At 43.0% G+C, this 20,358-nt stretch overlaps 2 protein-coding genes across 3 annotated transcripts in view; both read left to right on the top strand.

Moving 5' to 3' along the window:
• Positions 1 to 2,667: 2,667 nt before the first annotated feature.
• Positions 2,668 to 3,828, top strand: LOC132765655 (carbohydrate sulfotransferase 6-like). Its single transcript, XM_060759934.2, has one exon. The coding sequence runs from the start codon at positions 2,668 to 2,670 to the stop codon at positions 3,826 to 3,828; it is 1,161 nt and encodes a 386-aa protein (XP_060615917.2).
• A 15,444-nt stretch (positions 3,829 to 19,272) lies between these two features.
• Positions 19,273 to 20,358, top strand: part of MGAT1 (alpha-1,3-mannosyl-glycoprotein 2-beta-N-acetylglucosaminyltransferase) — a 55,784-nt gene continuing 54,698 nt past the window's right edge. The window contains exon 1 of one of the 2 annotated variants that reach the window (XM_060759369.2): positions 19,273 to 19,527. The gene's annotated coding sequence lies outside the window, so the exon portion shown is untranslated. Of the gene's footprint in view, positions 19,565 to 20,358 lie in introns of both variants that reach the window. The other variant, XM_060759368.2, reaches the window with a different exon arrangement.

Raw genomic sequence — 20,358 nt, 5'->3', positions numbered from 1 at the left:
AAGAAAATAAATTAATAGATTTGCTTGTAGTCTCTTGATGAACTATAAACCTTTGGGGAGGTGGGGTAGCATGGCTAGATAACATGATGACTGATACTGAAGTATCTTTTGTAGCTCCTCTCAGCAGATAACTCAGATCGTTGTATGCCGGGAGCATGTGTTATGCCTGCTTGGCGCTGGATTATAATTTACCCTCAGGTCTGTGTATCCAAAAAGTCCCGAACCACCCTTTAAGCACACAAAAGCAGAGACAGTGGGAAAGGGGATTATGGCAAGTCCTCCAGCGGATCTTCTTCTCACAGATAAGAAGTGGAATCACCTGAGATCGGAGCAGGACTGATTTGACAAAAGGTAAAACATTAATTTACAATATATCCTGGGAAAACATAATAGCTTTTATACATTACTGCGGATTTTTTGAAAAGACATTCAGGCCCAGATCCATATATTAGCCCCAAATGGAGTAGAACTATTGAAGCAATAGAATTTATGTGTTAGTTGATGAAACTCTTATCAGTTTAGTGGGTTGTTATGAAAAAGACTCTGTTTTTGTAAGGAACCAGTTTTGAATGATTAGGGATCAGATATCTTTGATTGCTAGCTATGTATTAGAAATTGTTACATAGATCAATTTCTAAAATAAATGGGGTTTCTGGATATGTGGATTTTCTACAAACAACTATTTTATTGTTTACTTTGTCCATATTTTGCTTTCCCCCCTGTCCTGTCACTGAAAAATTTGAAACAGACAGCACTAAAATGTCAGCAATGCAGGGAAGGAATGCCACCTATTTTTCTTTAAATAATTCCAAACAAGGACAAAAATATATGGTTTATTTATTTCCATCTCATAAACTACCCTGAAGACCTTAAAGTCTGAGAACAATATCTTGACATATGTTAAAAACTTTCTGTCTGCTCTCTTGTTAAGAGAACCTTATGCTATATAATTCATAGCTATCTGTTTTTTTTTTTAAATGTACCAATATAAGGTGACCAAAATATAAGCAGAGGCACCTAATTTTACCACAAATAACTGGGAAAACGCATTGACTCGAGTTTAAGCCAAGAGTGGGAAATGCAACAGCTACTGGTAAATTTCAATATAAAAATAGATACCAATAAAATTGCATTAATTGAAACATCAGTGGGTTAAATGTTTTATATAAAACTGTAATTTAAGATAAGACTGTCCAACTCTGATTAAATCATTATTCTAACCTTCTTCAATGTAAATGTGCTTATGTATCCTTCCAATAATCACCTCAGTTTATTTTAACTATACATTTTGGGGGAAATGCTGTATATATATATTAATAAGAAAAAGTGTGAAAGACTGGTGCTGAAAGAAAAGAGAGGAAGGGGTGAGTTGCATGAGAGAGGAGGAGAAGAAGGAGAGCTGGGTTGCTGTGTGGAGAGGTGAGGGTCCTGGCAGGAAGGTGTGGAGCTGAAGTATAAGCCGAAGGGGGCTTTTTCAACCTAAGAAAAGAGCTGAAAAACGAGGCTTGTACTCGAGTATTTACAGTATTTAACCTATTATTACTTTTAACCATTCTAATTGGTTTTAAAATTATTATTAAGTTTGAATGATTATTGCACTTTCATGTAAATTTTGATTCCTGGCTTCAGTATGGTATGTTCAATGGGCTAACAGAATAAATATTGTTCAATTCTAGAAGTTTGAAGATACAAGAAACCCATTCAGTCCATCCCCGTTCTGCCATGCATGGACACATAATCAAAGTAGTCTAATCAGAGAGTCATCCAGAATCTATTTAAAAAATGCCAGAGAAGGTGAAGCATAACCTGCTGTTAAACAGCTCTTGCCACCAGGAAGTTCATCCTAAGGTTTAGGCAGAATTTATTTCCCTGCAGTTTGACTCCATTGCTTCATGTTCTAGTCTCTGGTGCAGCAGATAACAAGTAGTTGCCTCCTCCATGTGACATCCTCTCAAACATTTAAACATGGCTATCATGTCCCCTCTTAACTTTCTCTTCTTCAAGCTAAACATACCCAGCTCCCTTAGCTGCTCCTCCTCATAGGGATTCATAGTCTCAAGACCTTTGATCATTTTGGTCAGCCTTCACTGGACACATTCCAGATTGTCAATATCCTTCTTAAGTTTTGGTGCCCAGAACTGGACACAGTATTCAGGGCTCTATTTGAGTTGGGACTATTAATTGGATTTATGTCCCAGAGCCCAAGAGGTCTGAGATTACTGGGAGCATGTTGTGGCACACATATAGGTGCTCAGTCCTGCAAAGGGATACTTGGAGAAATAATGCAACAGTTTTTGTCATTCACATCAGAATATTAAGCAGCTTAAGCAGCTGAGAGGTAAAAGGAAAGAGCCCGTGGCTGTTAGGAATGGTAGGAGTTGAAGTCCAACACACCTGGAGGGACGAAGTTTGCCCATGCCTGTTTTTTCTTGCTACTCTATTCAGAGAGAGGATCATTCCTTTTAAGGCATAATACTTACAGACTCATATATCCTTTGAGCCAGTTTTTGGCATGTATTTATACATGAATATATACAGTATATTCCAAATTGCCATAGTATTCTAACCATCTCATAATATCCATTTTCTCAGTTTGGGAATCAAGATGATTTACAATGGTTAAAACTCTAACTCTGTCCTGTTGGTTCCTCTCCTCAGCCTGGTGAAATGTCCATGCGAATCACCAACACCCGACTTCTCCTGGCCTCAGTGTTGCTCTTGCTCTTCTTCTACTCTACTTGGAAAAGATTGGAAATCCACAAAGAAGAACAAAAAACTTCAGCTCCCCACAAAATCCATGTGCTGATCCTCTCCAGTTGGCGTTCAGGGTCCACCTTTGCAGGGCAACTCTTCAACCAGAACCCAAACGTCTTCTACCTGATGGAGCCGGCCAAACACTTGTGGAACAGCATGCCCTGGGGGAGCCCCGAGCTCATTCAGGGGGCCATGCGGGACTTGCTGCGCTCTGTCTTCCTGTGTGACATGGAGGCCTTCCGCTTCTACATCCGAAACGCTAGTAAGGTCTCTCATCTTTTCATGTGGCCCATGAGCAAGGGACTGTGCTCTCCACCAGCCTGTGAAGCCTTTAGCCGCTTTGACATTGTGGACAAAATGGAGTGCATTGCTCAATGTGGCCATGCCCCCTTTGAGAAGATTTCTGAAGCCTGTGCTACCTACAGCCATGTGGTAGTGAAGGTAGTTCGCCTCTTCCAACTGGAAGCTCTGTATCAACTCCTGGGAGACCCCTCCCTTAGCCTTCACATTATCCATCTTGTCAGAGATCCTCGGGCAATCTTTGCCTCACGCCGCTTTATCTCTCTTCTTGCTGATAATCAGTTCATCACGAAGACTACCAACAGCACTCCTGACATCCGTAGGGTCATGTACAAGGTCTGCCACAGCCAAGTTGAGATGTACTTCACAGCCTTGTACCATATGCCCTCAGCTTGGAGGGGACGCTATCTCCTAACACGTTATGAAGACCTAGTGGGAGACCCCTTGGGGCATCTAGCCAAGTGGTACAATTTCACGGGCCTAACTTCTACCCCCAAACTTCAGAAATGGGTCTACAACATAACTCACTGGCCCACCAGCAGTGAGCGTAAGGAGCCTCTGAGCATAGAGAAAAATGCCAAATTTGTTTCCCAGGCATGGAGGCAGCAACTCAGCTTCAAGAAGGTCCAAGATGTTCAAGCCATCTGCAAGGAAGCCATGGAAGTCTTTGGTTATAAACTAATGACATCTGAGGAGGAGCAGAGGGATCTGACTTTGGACTCAGTTCTTCCTGTAAGTGAAAAGAAATCCTCCGCAAAACGACCACATGTGTAACAAAACAAGGGCGAGCAGAAAGGGTCAGATCTTCCTCAACTAGATTTACTATCTGAAGGGATGATTTGTTTAGGAAAAGGAAAAACTCAATTGCCAATAAGAGGAACACACTGAACTGCCTTATGCTGCATCAAGCCAACGGTCCCCAATTCCAAGATCCGGCAACACTGGCTGGCAGTGGTGGTTTTTCGGGGTTTCAGAAGATTCTTTCCCATTTCTATCAAAAGATGCCTCCAGTTTCCTGTTGGCTTCACGATTACATAGATGGAAAATACAAAGTTGTGTCTAGGCTTCAGGTGGTTATCTTTTTGCAATTGGAGATATATTTCATTAATAAGTTGGTTTTCAACTGTTTCAAAGTTGTTACCTGGGAAGGCCAAGAGCCTGAACACTGTTCCCACCCTAAATATATCAGCATCACCTTAGACCGAATGCTAACATTTAGGAAATACTGTGTGAACAGCACTAAATGAGACATGTAGAATAATCACAGGATGCCTTAGTTCTAGTTGATAGACTCTAAAAGCTAGCTGGCATTGCTCCCCCACTCCCCATGTTGATGGGAAGTTACTGCCGATTGTGAGAGAAAGAAAGTTGAACACTGTGAAAGCCAGCCACTATATGACTAACAGCCTCCTCCCAGTAGACTTAAATCAAGGAAACGTTTCATGAGAACCACCACTCCTCTAAATGTTCCTCCAGCAACAGCAAGAGTAGCCCTGTGGGCAGCAAAATCAGGCAATTCAACTGGATCCCCCCCCCCCCAAGGGTTTTCTTCCATGGGAAAGTCAAGAATGGGCAACTTGGAAGTCCTTGAATAGATTCAGAAGTGGAGTGGGCAGATCAAAAGACAACGTGGCAAAATGGCACTACCGAGAAGAACCCTCCACTTTGGGTTGTTGTAGGCTTTTTGGGTGGTATGGCCATATTCTAGAAGCATTCTTTCCTGACGTTTCGCCTGCATTGAGTTTATATATCTGCAGAAGGTCCAGGGTGGGAGAAAGAACTCTTTCACACCTAGCTTCAACAGACAAGAGTTCTTTCTACTTTCCACAGATATATAAACCCAATTTCCCTAGTTTCTAACAAACCTCACAACCTCCGAGGATGCTTGCCACAGATGCAGACGAAACATCAGGAGAGAATGCTTCTAGAACATGGCCATATAGCCCGAAAAACCTACAACAACCCAGTGATACCGGTCATGAAAGCCTTCGACAATACCCTCCACTTTACATGACTGTGGAGCAGAACAAACAACTCAGCATCTGTATGCTTGCCCACAACGCCCAGACTCATGCACAGAGGAAGAATTATTTAAAGCTACAGACAATGCCGTCACTGTTGCCCGTTTTTGGTCTAAAACTCTCTAGCAGCTTGTGATCCCTTTATTTTATCCGTTTTAAATAAACTATTTTATGTAATGCTTTTGACATGAGATAAATAAAAATCAAGAGATGCTAGTGAACCTGGGAATTTCTGCATGCAAAACAGTTACAGGTTCTCTCGTCTTCTCTGGGTGAAAGCAGCCTCTATGTAACCACCTATCATCTTGCTCTTCATGACCCCAGACAACAAATTATCATACAATGGTCCTGGCAATCAGCATGAAAGCAGCTCCAGTAAACACTGCTTTTTGAGATTGGACAATGTGGATGAAACAAAAAATATCACAAATTAGAATGGAATATGGATTACTTCCAAGATGTACTTTCCTTTCCTGCATAAGAAACTGTCATGAGCCATGGCCAGGCCCGTAGCTAGGATTTTGATTCGGGGGGGGGGGGGGGGGGCTGAGGATCTACCCTAGCAAACCTTTTGTATCGTTATCCCAATACCCCCATTCATATGGGATATATTGAGCATGGTGATCAGATCATGAGATGAATAAACATAACAGTTTAAATAATGTACCAGTAAGGCCTTCTCGCAGATCACCCTGAGAATTTCGGGGGGGGGGGGGGACTCAAGCCCCTCAAGCCCCTCAATCTCACTGGGCATCTGGCCGTAACGACTTTGTGCATGACTGAAGTTGATTATGCATTAATTCATCAGTGTAGATGATCCTTAGAATATGTTTTTGACAGAAGCATCAATGCCTTGGCCCCTTAGCACAGTGAGCTTTGAGACTGTAGAAGTGGTCAAACATTCTGGGAAATTCTGAAAGCTCTTGTCCAAAAAGCAATGTTACCGAACACAGGTCTAATCCCCTTTTCAATCTCACTGGGCATCTGGCCGTAACGACTTTGTGCATGACTGAAGTTGATTATGCACTGTTTGTTCTGCAATTATTCCATTTGTTTGTCCTGAATCTCCTGCCAGTTAGCCAGCTTATTAGGTGATGTTGAGTTACAGTGTCATGAAATAAAAAGAGTAGAGGGTGTGGAATCCCAAAGTGTCCACCTTTCTCTTGTTTTAAAAAATAAAACTTAATATACCCAGACTTCCAGATGTGCAGGTTTGACTTTTGCAGATTATATTATTCACAAATGTGGTTACAATGTTCTCTTGGGGAATATCTAGCTCTTCCAAAGTGAGTCTATGGTCCACTTCTTCCGGTTATGATCGGGGATCTTGAGATTTCGAGAGAGAATTATATCTTCTGTACTGAAGCAGAGATGCAGCACAATTGCCAAATCTATCCATAAAGTCTTTCCCTAAGATAAAAAGGTAAAGTTTTTCCCTGACCCTATGTCTAGACGTGTCTAACTCTGGGAAATGCTTCTCATCTCCATTTCTCAGATGAAGAGCTGGCGTTGTCTGTAGATGCCTCCAAGGTCAGGTGGCCAGCATTACTGCATGGAATGCCATTTCCTTCCTGTCTACTGATCTACTCACATTTGCTTGCATTCAAACTGCTAGGTTGGCAGAAGCTGGGGCTAACAGTGGGAGCTCATCCTGCTCCACGGACACAAATCGTAGACCTTTTGGTCAGCAAGTTCTGCAGCTCAGCAATTTAACCCACTGTGTCATGGGGGGCTCCCCTCATATATTGGGAAAAGGTTTCCATTCTTCTAAGAATAAGTCCAATTAATGTGTCTTCAAGAGAATCGTTAACTTGTCCATTTCCGTTATTTCCCACGTCTTTACTGTCCAATCTTCTACAGTTGGTATCTCTGCTGTTTTTCCCTTTTTGAGCATTTGAAATTCTCGCTGCTATTAGCATGCAGCACAGTATTCTCTTGTGATCTTTTTTTTATCACCAGCAGTCTTAGTAATATAAACTTTGGCTTGAAGCTGATTCTTGTCTAAAGAATTTCTTGGATTACCCCATGACTTTGTTTCCAGATTTCTTTGGCCTTTTTGCAGTTCCAGCACATATCTGAATTTTAAAGAGCTCTCGAAGGAATTGAGCCAATGTGTGTGGGGGGTGGGGGTGGTCAGGGTCCAGCACCTTGGATACACTTCTTTTGAAATGTGAAGTAAAATCAGCAGTCACCAGTTCACTGGTAAGGAACTGCTAGCTGCCGCCTGAGAGCCATTGAGCTGACAATTGAGAACAGCTACCTTTAGCATTGATCTGTTTACTCAGTGGTTCCCAACCTTTTTTTGATCAGAGAGCACTTGACCAGGGACAACTTTGACCAGGGACCACTTGAACAAGGACCATTTGAACAGGGACAACTTGGGCCAGTGACCACTCTCCAACATTATTACCAAAAGGGTTACCAATCAGTTTTTGGTCAACTTTCAATTCATTCTGGTTATTTGTGGTGCTGATTCAGAAAACTGAATTGGATAGATCCCATCAGCTCTAGTTTTTGATATAGAAATATGCCATCCAGTAGTTGCCACCTGCTTGCCCACAGTCTAAAACCAGATTTAATAATGTAGAGCTAATCTGGTAGCAGTAATCATTCGTGGGTAGTCAGCCTCTCCCCTCCCAACATCCCTGCCACCTTGGTACTATAAGAGAGTTTTGTGAGACCAGTCACTCTCATTGCAATGGGGAAAATCACTTTTTTCATCTTTCCACAGCATTTCGTAAGTTCTACAAAACCATCCTTTCTGAGTCATTTACTCCACCTCTGTTGTCTTTCCTGTTTAAACTAAGAAATCCCCAAAACTTGATCAAAAAGAAACTTGATCAAACAGTTTGACAAAACATGCTTGCCAAAGGACTCGTAAAAGGAAACAGTTACTGAACGCAAAGGACAATGTCTTCCTGAGTGTTTGGCTTTAGGGCCAATACCTCCTGCACCACCCTGATGGTTACACACTTGAATTAGAATAAATAGTCTTATTTGTTCAATGGCATCTTAAAGTGCTTTGAATTTGCATTGGCAGTTTTTGCTGCTGGCTGGATATGCGGTTCTATATACATGGAGGGCAGGAATAGGAAATCTTTAAATATATAAATGCTTTGTTCATTTTGAGTGACAACATAACTCAAAATCGGCTGGACGAATTGCTACCAAATATGGCCAGAGATCACCTACTAACCCAAGGAGTGACCATCAGTCCAAAAATTGATTTTGTCATTTGGGAGTTGTAGTTGCTGGGATTTAGAGTTAACCTACAATCAATGAGCATTCTGAACATCAATGATAGAATTGAACCAAACATGGCGCACAGGACTCCCGTGACCAACAGAAAATGCTAGAAGGGTTTGGTGGGCATGGACCTTGAGTTTTGGTGTTGTAGTTCACCTACATCCAGAGAGCACTGTGGACTCAAACAACGATGGATCTGGACAACTTGGCACAAATACTCAGTATGCCCAAATGTGAACAGTGGTGGAGTTGGGGGGGGGGGGGGGGGATAGGCCTTGACATTTGGGTGTTGTAGTTATTGGGATTTATAGTTTACCTACAATCGAGCATTCTGAATCCCACCAATGATTGAATTGGGCCAAACTTCCCACAAAGAACCCCCATGACCAACACAAAATACTGTGTTTTCTGGTGGTCTTTGGCAACCCTTCTGACACCCCCTCGCAACCCGCGTAGGGGTCCCAATCCCTGGTTAAGAAATGCTGCCTTAAAACCATCCAGTCCAGCTCCCTTCACCAGGGCAAGAAAACATAATCAAAGCCCTCCTGACAAAGAGCCATCCAGCCACACACACACACACGATTCATACACTGTGGCGCAGCTGGCCGGGAGTCAGCTGCAATAAGATCACTACTGACCGAAAGGTTATGAATTCGGAGCCAGCTCGGGTTGGAATGAGCTTCCAACCATTTGTGTAGCTTGCTGTCGACCTTTGCAGCCTGAAAGACAGTTGCATCTGTCAAGTAGGAAATTTAGGTACCACTTATGCAGGGAGGCTAATTTAACTAATTTACGATACACCATAAAATCTCCAGCTAGCGTGCAAAGAATAAGGAATACTCCATCAGTGTCACAAATGGACAGTGAAGTAACAGCTCCCCTGGTGGCCAGAATACCCTCCAAAGAAATCTGAGTTCACTGGAAAAGTAAACCAAGTCAGACACAACTCACCTTCCTCTTTCAAACACGTCCCATCTTAATGTGATGAAGTCCTTCATATGATTGTATCACATGATTGAGACCACTGCAAATGCCATTGTTTTGTATGAGCCTGCACAGGCGTTGAAATCATCAGGCATAGGCCCCTTCCACACAGCTATGTAAAATCCCATATAACCCAGAATATCAAGGCAGATAATACACAATATCCTGCTTTGAAGTGGGTTATCTGAGTCCACACTGCCATATTGTCACCAAACATGGAGATCTCCGCCTTCAAAGTAATCTGACCACAGCTGGGAGTTCCACAGTTCCTGGGAGTATGAGTTTTTCAAGTATCTGCAGGCCAGTGGCACCAGCAACAGCTGCAACGAGAAATACTGTACTTCTTTTCCCTCTCAGTCAGTTTCCCTTGGCTTCTTTGTAACAATCCCCCCAATACAAAGTATCCTATTCTAACTTTTTCCTGTCCTTTACTGACTGTAGCGAGAAGGAGCTGAGGAGCCTTCTAATCAAGGTGGAAGAAGAAAGCGCAAAAGCCGGGTTGCAGCTAAACATAAAAAAACAAAGATTATGGCAACAAGAATGATTGACAACTGGAAAATAGAGGGAGAAAATGTGGAGGCCGTGACAGACTTTGTATTTCTAGGCGCAAAGATTACTGCAGATGCAGACTGTGGCCAGGAAATCAGAAGACGCTTCCTTCTTGGGAGGAGAGCAATGTCCAGTCTCGATAAAATAGTAAAGAGCAGAGACATCACACTGGCAACAAAGATGCGCCTAGTCAAAGCCATGGTCTTCCCTGTAGTAACCTACGGATGTGAGAGCTGGACCATAGGGAAGGCTGAGCGAAGGAAGATCGATGCTTTTGAGCTGTGGTGTTGGAGGAAAGTGCTGAGAGTGCCTTTGACAGCGAGAAGATCCAACCAGTCCATCCTCCAGGAAATAAAGCCCGGCTGCTCACTGGAGGGAAGGATACTAGAGACAAAGTTGAAGTACTTTGGCCACATCATGAGGAGACAGCAAAGCCTAGAGAAGATAATTATGTTGGGGAAAGTGGAAGGCAAAAGGAAGAGGGGCCGACCAAGGGCAAGATGGATGGATGGCATCCTTGAAGTGACTGGACTGACCTTGAAGGAGCTGGGGGTGGTGACGGCCGACAGGGAGCTCTGGTGTGGGCTGGTCCATGAGGTCACGAAGAGTCGGAGACGACTGAACAACAAACTGACTCTAACACTGCTCCAACCATGAACTTTCCCTCTCCTGAGCCGCAAAGCCCCTCTGGCTCGATCGGGACACTCCAGCAGCATCCTGGGGAGCACGGAACTGCATTCCTACAAACTGTGGATACAGGGGACCACCCGGTCTTGGTATCCACAGCTTAACCAATCCATTCCAAATCGGTGCCATCTTTCTCCTTGATGAATTATATTATTAACTGCCATTTCGCTTTCTGCTGAATGGACCCTATGCCCCTCAGATCCACCTCTCTTGTCCAATTCTCCCACGTGGGAACCTAAGTTCTTTTTCATGGTCCTGCATGACAAAGGTCTCTGTGTCCACCTTCTTTTCTTGCGAGCGTTGCTTTGAGTGGTGCCTGATGGTGCCTGCAGACCCCAGAAATTCCTTGTATGTCACCCCTACACCCCAGGCCAGCATCAGGCCATCCTGATCATTTTTATGAATTGGGTTCCTTTTTTTATGAATGAACCTCCTGTTTTATGAATGGACTTTGGCTGCTTATATAAACTTTGTATCCTCCCTTATGAACTTTGGGTGACCAAGACAGATCTTTTCCCCAAACCCTGCATGTTCCCTTTTCTCTATATGAACTCTGTATATGCCCCATATCCCCCATTTATTATATATGTATGCTTATATAAAATATCAAGCAAGGTGACCTCTTTATGAACTATGTCCAGCATCTCAGGGCTCAGGTATTGCAAAACTTCCTGGGTCATCACCCTTAAACAAAGGACTTTGCAGAAACTCTTAAGCATGGACAATAAGTAAATGGCCCCTTTCCATAGGCTTTGGAGGGTCCTTTAGACTAGGCCACCTGAGGATTTGGGGTCCCATGGACATGGTAATCACGTGACACAAAGGCATTTCTCCAACCAGGAGGGGAAGGGGATGCCGCCGTTCCTTCCAACAAAGCCATTTCCCCTATCCAGAAGAAAATCCAAAGATCCTATCAACAAAGCCAGTATTACCAAACTTTTGACAATAGGCTGGCTCTGTAGAGCCAACCAAGGATGTGGATTCAGAATTCTATGTCAATAGTCAGATTGAGGCTGAGGGCTTTCATCCTTGATCACTTGTCATTTGGGTCCAGGAAGGACAATCCATAATCCAATCATATGGACATTTCTTCATTGTCTTCCTTGTGGTCGCGCCTCCTCTCACCTCATTGGCTGAGCGGCTGAAGCGTGGCTCGGGCTCTGATTGGAGGGGCTGCGTCCACCCCTGGCCGCTCCTCCCAGCTCACCGACATCATGACCATTCACAGCAAAGTCGGTTCAGGGGGTGGGAATGGGAAATTTGAATTTGACAGCTGTATATATTCTGTGTTTCCCTGCTCAGGAGCATGTCGGCTCCTTGGCAGACTACTGCGATCATCATCCTTGCAAGCTGGAATAGAAAATAAACTTCGGCAGCTTGCTTCATCCTGGTGAGATTTATTGAGAAATAGGAAAAACTTTTATTGGTGCTTATTGTCTCGCCAGATCTAGCCAATCCTCTTTTTGGGTCTTGCTGGCTTCTGCTAAAGCAGGGCCCCCTAAAATCATGCTTGACATCAATATAACCCAGTTCAATGTGGATTTTATATAGCTGTGTGGAAGGGACATAAGGGCCCTTCTACACTACCCCTATATACCAGGATATGATTTCAGATTATCTTCTTATCCCAGATTATCTAGCAGTGGTCAGGAGAGAATGCTTCTAGAACATGGCCATACAGTCCAGAAAACTCAAAGCAACCCAGAAATACTAGTTTGGATGATTTTGAGTTTGGCATTCAATCTTATGTTGTTACATTTGAGGGTCTTATCCAGTTCCTTCATGGCTGTCCATCTTAGGCCTCATCTACTCTGTCATATAATGCTGTTTCTTAATGTAGTTTAAGTGCATTATGAAACTACATTATATACCAGTGTAGATGGGGGCCTCAGTTGATTTCTTGACTACAATCTCTGGTTTGATTAACGACTGAGTCACAGTACAGGAGATCTTTAAATATGTCAAAGCTTTCATTGCCCACTTGATCATTATGTAAATTATTTCTGGATGTTATTTTTCTCTTTTTAATATTCAAATGGATAGCCTTGGAGCTCCACAGTCATAACAGCCCTGCTTCAGATAATATATCACAAATAGGATAGAATCTGATGCAAGGCCTAATTAGATGAACGGCGCCAACAAGGAAAGGGTTGCTAATACAAGGCAAAGTGGATCAATGTCCTGTTACTTGAATGAACACATTAATTTCATATTCATTTCTCCCAGCCCAGAAAAACAATCCACTGCATGCAACGGACGAATGAACAGCATACATTGTGATGGTGGTGGGTGAGCGAATGGAGAAGAGAGATGCAAATTTAGTGAACAATTTGTTAGATCACATGTTTTAACACTGAAAAATTGCTTTCTGCAACTGATCAGTTTCCAGGTGTGCTGATCTAAAAATTCCTCATTCCTAGCCATCAATCAGTTGAAAAGATGCATTTAAAAAGAAATAACTGGGGAAGCAAAAGGTAAAAAAAATACCCACTCCATTTTTTCCTCTATAGAATTGTTACAGAGAATTTTTGAATTAAATAAAAGGAAAACCAATGATACTGTAGGAACCAATGATACTGCTAGGCATACTTTTCAAAAGATCACAAATGATTTTCGAGCTCTAGGAACAAAGCTAAAGTAATGTAATGTATAGGTGGTCTTTTCATCCCTCCTCCCAGTCATAAAACACGGTCCTACAAGGGCCAGAAAAATAGTACAGGTCAATAACTGGCTTAGAAAATGGTGTCAGGAAGAACGCTTTGACTTCCTTGACCATGGCCTGCTTTTCCAGGAGGATGGCCTACTGGCAAGGGATGGGGTGCATCTCACACAAGTAGGAAAACACCTTTTTGCTCACAGACTCGCAAACCTCATTAGGCGCACTTTAAACTAGGCCCACTGGGGGAGGGGGACAACAGCCTTGCGAACACTACTTTACCCACAATGTCAGGGAACTGCCAGAAGGCTAAACGGAGGGCTGCACAAACACAAAAAGGACCAAGTACCGAAAGCACAATAATCCCAATTAAACAGCTCAGGGGAAGATCTCAGGGGCTCACATGTCTTTACACTAAAGCACAGAGCATGGGAAATAAACATGACGAACTCCAACTTTTAGCACAACACCACAAATATGATATCATAGGCATCACTGAAACCTGGTGGGATGACTCCTATCGCTGGAATGTAGACATCGAGGGTTATAACCTCTTTCACAGAAACCGAACAAAGGGGAGAGGAGGCGGAGTAGCCTTATATGTCAAAAACTCTTATGCTGCAGAAGAAATGCATGACTGCAATCCGGGAAACCAGCTTGAAAGCATCTGGATAAGAATCAAGGGAACTGGGTCTCAAAAAGATCTTGTTGTAGGAGTCTACTATAAACCTCCAAGCCAGGAGGAAGAACTTGATGAAGTCTTCTGCCAACAGTTGACCAAACAGGCACAGAGAAGAGATGTAGTAGTCATGGGCGATTTCAACTATCCCGATATTTGCTGGAAAACAAACTCGGCCAAGAGTACAAAGTCCAACAAATTCCTCGCTTGCCTTGCAGACAATTTCATGGTCCAGAAGGTAGAAGAGGCAACAAGGGGATTGGCTACTCTTGATTTCATCCTAACAAATGTGGAGGACCTGATCAATGTGGTTGAAGTGGTAGGATCCTTAGGGGCAAGTGACCATGTGCTCCTGCAATTTGAGGTACAAAGGAAGGCCGAAACTAAGACAAGTCAAACCTGCATTTTGGACTTTAGGAGAGCTGATTTCCAAAAAATAAAGGAAACACTGAGCAGCATTCAGCAGGGAGTTACGGATGGATGGGAGTTTCTCAAGAGTGAAATACTCAAGGCGCAGTTGCAAACCGTGCCAACAAAAAGAAAAAATAGGACAAGTGCAAAGAAGCCAGAATGGATGTCCAAAGAACTTCTAACTGTGCTGAGACACAAAAGAGACATGCACAAGAACTGGAAAAAGGGAGAAATCACCAAAGAAGAATTCAAACAAATAGCCAACACCTGTAGGGAAAAGGTCCGCAAGGCTAAAGCACAAAACGAGCTCAGGCTTGCCAGGGACATTAAAAACAATAAAAATGGATTCTTTTCTTATGTCAGTAGAAAAAGGAAAAACAAGGAGGCGATAGGGCCTTTTCGAGGAGAAGATGGGGTAATGCTGATAGGGGATAGGGAAAAGGCAGAACTACTAAATACCTTCTTTGCCTCGGTCTTCTCACAAAAAGAAAGTCATCTTCAACCTCAGCAAGACGGAGTGGATGAGGGATTTGAGGACATCCAACTCCAAATTGGGAAACAAGTCGTACAGGAATACCTGGCCGCTCTAAATGAGTTCAAGTCCCCAGGGCCAGATCAACTACACCCAAGAGTACTGAAGGAACTAGCGGAAGTCATTTCGGAACCATTGGCAACCATCTTTGTGAGTTATTGGAGAATGGGAGGAGTTCCAGCAGATTGGAGGAGGGCCAATGTGGTCCCAATCTTCAAGAAGGGAAAAAAGAATGACCCAAACAACTATTGTCCGGTCAGCCTCACGTAAATACCAGGCAAGATTCTGGAAAAGATTGTTAAGGAAGTGGTCTGCAAACACTTAGAAACAAATGCGGTCATCGCTAATAGTCAACATGGATTTATCAAAAACAAGTCAAAACTACGGTGAGGTGGATCTGTAATTGGTTAAGTGGACGAACACAGAGAGTGCTCACTAATGCTTCCTCTTCATCTTGGAAAGAAGTGACGAGCGGAGTGCCGCAGGGTTCCGTCCTGGTCCTGGTCCTGTTCAACATATTTATTAATGACTTAGATGAAGGGTTAGAAGGCAGGATCATCAAGTTTGCAGACGACACCAAATTGGGAGGGATAGCCAATACTCCAGAGGACAGGAGCAGGATTCAAAACGATCTTGACAGATTAGAGAGATGGGCCAAAACTAACAAAATGAAGTTCAACAGGGACAAATGCAAGATACTCCACTTTGGCAGGAAAAACCAAATGCAAAGATACAGAATGGGGGACAATGCCTGGCTCGAGAGCAGTACGTGTGAAAAAGATCTTGGAGTCCTCGTGGACAACAAGTTAAACATGAGCCAACAATGTGATGTGGCGGCAAAAAAAGCCAATGGGATTTTGGCCTGCATCAATAGGAGCATAGTGTCTAGATCTAAGGAAGTAATGCTACCCCTCTATTCCGCTTTGGTTAGACCACACCTGGAATATTGTGTCCAATTCTGGGCACCACAATTCAAGAGAGATATTGACAAGCTGGAATGTGTCCAGAGGAGGGTGACTAAAATGATCAAGGGTCTGGAGAACAAGCCCTATGAGGAGCGGCTTAAGGAGCTGGGCATGTTTAGCCTGAAGAAGAGAAGGCTGAGAGGGGATATGATAGCCATGTATAAATATGTGAGAGAAAGCCACAGGGAGGAGGGAGCAAGCTTGTTTTCTGCTTCCCTGGAGACTAGGACGCGGAGCAATGGCTTCAAACTACAAGAGAGGAGATTCCATCTGAACATGAGGAAGAACTTCCTGACTGTGAGAGCCGTTCAGCAGTGGAACTCTCTGCCCCGGAGTGTGGTGGAGGCTCCTTCTTTGGAAGCTTTGAAACAGAGGCTGGATGGCCATCTGTCAGGGGTGATTTGAATGCAATATTCCTGCTTCTTGGCAGGGGGTTGGACTGGATGGCCCATGAGGTCTCTTCCAACTCTTTGATTCTATGATTCTATGAAAAGCTTCTTCCAAATATGGGAAATCAATCAACTTTTAATTCTTAGCATTCTGCACAATGGAGAAAAACCCTGAAAAAAGGTTTCCAAAATGGTGATGTTCTTTTTAAGTCCAGCAGCATGAACAACAATTTATGACCTTGTATATTTACATTAAAACTCTGTTGAGATGATAGTGAATGGCTTTTGTAGTAATTGTTTATTAACTGTGTAGTGTGTAGGCTGTTAATTGTTTTTATACTGGCATTGAATTCTTGCTGTTCTTCTTTGTTGTAAACCGCTGTGAGACGCCTTCGGGCTGAGAACAGCAGTATATGAGTAAGGAAAATAAATAAAGAAATAAATAAATAGGGCTTGGCCTCATGTTAGCTGGCCCGAGTCCCCTCCGGGGAGATGGTGGCGCGTTATAAATAAAGATTATTATTATTATTTGAAACACAACAAGATGAGTCCACAGCAGACAAGATTACTCTGCTGGCTGTTGTATTGGACCACATGCTGGATACTTGCCAAGTGTCTAGGACTGTGTGATGTATCAGCGAATAATGCGTGCAGATCCCAGTAAGGTGGCCTTCTACAGCTGGCAAATGGTAATTTTGTGTTTAAGTGCAGGCCAAGGTCTTTAGGCACTGCACCCAGTGTGCCAATCACCACTGGGACCACCTTTACTGACTTGTGCCAGAGTCTTTGCAGTTCAATCTTTAAATTCTCATATCATGTCAGCTTTTCCAGTTGTTTCTCCTCAATCCTGGTGTCGCCTGGGATTGCAACATTATTGATTCATACATTGTTTTTTAACACGATTGTGAGGTCAGGAGTATTGTGCTCCAAAACTCTTGTCTGTCTGAATCTGGAAGTCCCAGAGTAGCTTGATGTGTTCATTCTCGATAACTTTTTCCGGCTTGTGATCCCACCAGTTCTTTGTTGCAGGTAGATGGTATTTGTGGCACAAGTTCCAATAAGTCATCTGAACAATGGTGTTATGCCTCTGCTTATAGTCTGTCTGCGCGTTCTTCTTGCAGCAGCTCAGGATTCCATCTATTGTTCCATCTACTTCCTTGCAGAGTCTACACTTGGGATGTGTCGTCGACAGATCATTTATTAGGTTGTTGTAGGTTTTTTCGGGCTATATGGCCATGTTCTAGAGGCAGTTCTCCTGACATTTCGCCTGTATCTATGGCAAGCATCCTCAGAGGTAGTGAGGTCTATTGGAACTAGGAACTAGGACCTCACTACCTCTGAGGATGGTTGCCATAGATGCAGGCGAAACGTCAGGAGAAAATGCCTCTAGAACATGGCCATATAGCCCGAAAAAATCTACAACAACCTAGTGATTCCAGCCATGAAAGCTTTCGACAATAGATTATTATTTATTATTATTATTATATGTCGTTGTTCATTCGTTCAGTCGTCTCCGACTCTTCGTGACCTCATGGACCAGCCCACGCCAGAGCTCCCTGTCGGCCGTCACCACCCCCAGCTCCTTCAAGGTCAGTCCAGTCACTTCAAGGATGCCATCCATCCATCTTGCCCTGGGTCGGCCCCTCTTCCTTTTGCCTTCCACTTTCCCCAGCATAATTGTCTTCTCTAGGCTTTCCTGTCTCCTCATGATGTGGCCAAAGTACTTCAACTTTGTCTCTAGTATCCTTCCCTCCAGTGAGCAGCCGGGCTTTATTTCCTGGAGGATGGACTGGTTGGATCTTCTCGCAGTCCAAGGCACTCTCAGAACTTTCCTCCAACACCACAGCTCAAAAGCATCTCTCTTCCTTCGCTCAGCCTTCCCTAAGGTCCAGCTCTCACATCCGTAGGTGACTACAGGGAATACCATGGCTTTGACTAGGCGGATCTTTGTTGCCAGTGTGATGTCTCTACTCTTCACTATTTTATCGAGATTGGACATTGCTCTCCTCCCAAGAAGTAAGCGTCTTCTGATTTCCTGGCCACAGTCTGCATTTGCAGTCATCTTTGCGCCTAGAAATACAAAGTCTGTCACGGCCTTCACATTTTCTCCCTCTATTTTCCAGTTGTCAGTCATTCTTGTTGCCATAACCTTGGTTTTTTTGATGTTTAGCTGCAACCCAGCTTTTGTGCTTTCTTCTTTCACCTTGATTAGAAGGCTCCTCAGCTCCTCCTCGCTTTCGGCCATCAGAGTGGTGTCATCTGCATATCTGAGGTTGTTAATGTTTCTTCCAGTATTATTATATATAATTCATAATTATAGTTTCTATTCATAATGTTTAGCCTTCTCGGTGCTAAATACCGCTTCCAACTTGATTTATACGTTTTCTTATATTCTAATTGACATGTTTTTTAGGAAGCAGCCAGGCTTTGAAGCTGCAAGGCCATTCGATGCTAATCAAGCTGACCAATTGCAACATTCACACTGGCCTCAAACAGGCAAGAGTTTTTTTCTCCCACCCTGGACATACCACAGATATAAATAATCCCACTTGCCTAATTTCTAATATGTCTCACAATCTTTTAGGATGCCTGGGCAAAACGTCAGGAGTGAATGTTTCTGGAAGATGGCCATACAGCCTGGAAAACTCACAGCCTCCCACTGTATTGCTTTCCATGCACCCTTCCTCGTGTTGAAACCGACCTCTGCAATTACCGACCCGCACCGCTAGGGGGCGAGAGAGACACGCAGACTGAACCTCTCAGGGAGGAAGCGAGGCAAGGAAAGAGTCTCACAATGTGGGCGTGGCTAGCAGTCAAGAGGAGGCGGGGCCACTGACGTCACTACGAGGAGCATCGAACTCCCCCTCGGGCCACTCTCTTTACGCAGGAGGTGACGTAGTTTGAAACGTCAGATCTGGAGAAGCGGGGCGTGGCCACCTGGAGGTTCGGAAAAGAACCATCCCGCCTGTTGGGAGGAGGAGGAGGAAAAGGGGGCGTGGCTTCAGTGACGGTTTTAGAACCTGAGGCAGAAAGGGGCGGGGCCTGGATAGGAAGCGGCGCGCGGATGTATGGGCGGGACGGGCGGTTGCCATGGGTTCGCTTCCGGCGCTGCCGGGCGGAAGTGGCTGGAATTCTGGCGCTGGTTGACGGTCAGTTGGAGCGAGGAGGGAGAAAGGGAAGGATGTGTGTCGAGCCTCGCTTGGAGGAGGAAGATGGAGGATAGATGAGCCTGAGGAGGAAGGCGGGAATGAAGCAAGCGCAGCCCTTCTGTGGCCCCTCCTACGTTAATTCTTATTCCACCTAATAAAGCTTACAATATGCTGGGAAAAAGGAAGAGGCCCCTGAGGAGTTGAAGTAAGCAGGAATGGGGAAAGGCCGTTGGGAGAGATAGGTAAACACAGCACGCTTAGAACATCCTACCTATTGGTCCCTCTAGCCCAATATTGCCTGAACTGCCTGATGTATATACATATAATATTTTAATATTATAATGTAATACAATATAATATTATAATGTAATACAATATAATGGTGGGGTATAAATAAAGTTTTATTATTATTATTACTAATGCAATATAATATTATAATGTAATACAATATAATGGTGGGGTATAAATAAAGTTTTATTATTATTACTAATAATATGCTTTAATAATTATATATTTTATATTACATGTAATATTACTAATAATACAATATAATGGTATAGTACAATATAGTAATACATAATACTGATACTATTACTAATAATATGCTATTATAATTCTATATTTTATATTATATGTAATATTACTAATAATGTTTCAATATAGTAATATATAATACTGATATTATACTATGCTAATAATATAATATATTGTATTATTATTTACTACTACTACTAATAATATGCTATTATAATTATATATTTTATATTACATGTAATATTACTAATAATATTGCAATATAATGGTATAGTACAATATAGTAATATAGTAATACATAATACTGATATTGTACTATATATTATGTGTATGTATCTTGTAAGCCTCTCAGAGCCCCCTTCGGGGTGAGAAGGGCGGCATATAAATGTCATAAATAAAGAAATGTCATGTAACATTACTAATAATACAATATAATGGTATAGTACAATATAGTAATATATAATACTGATATTGTACTATGCTAATAATATAATATATTGTA

This window comes from Anolis sagrei, chromosome 2, assembly GCF_037176765.1.
Source record: "Anolis sagrei isolate rAnoSag1 chromosome 2, rAnoSag1.mat, whole genome shotgun sequence".
Classification (NCBI taxonomy): domain Eukaryota; kingdom Metazoa; phylum Chordata; class Lepidosauria; order Squamata; family Dactyloidae; genus Anolis; species Anolis sagrei.
This window is presented reverse-complemented; position numbering and strand designations above follow the sequence as displayed.

What these genes read in the sequence shown, in the direction of transcription:
- LOC132765655 (XM_060759934.2), top strand. Translation starts at nt 2,668, where the DNA reads ATGTCCATGCGAATCACCAACACCCGACTTCTCCTGGCCTCAGTGTTG.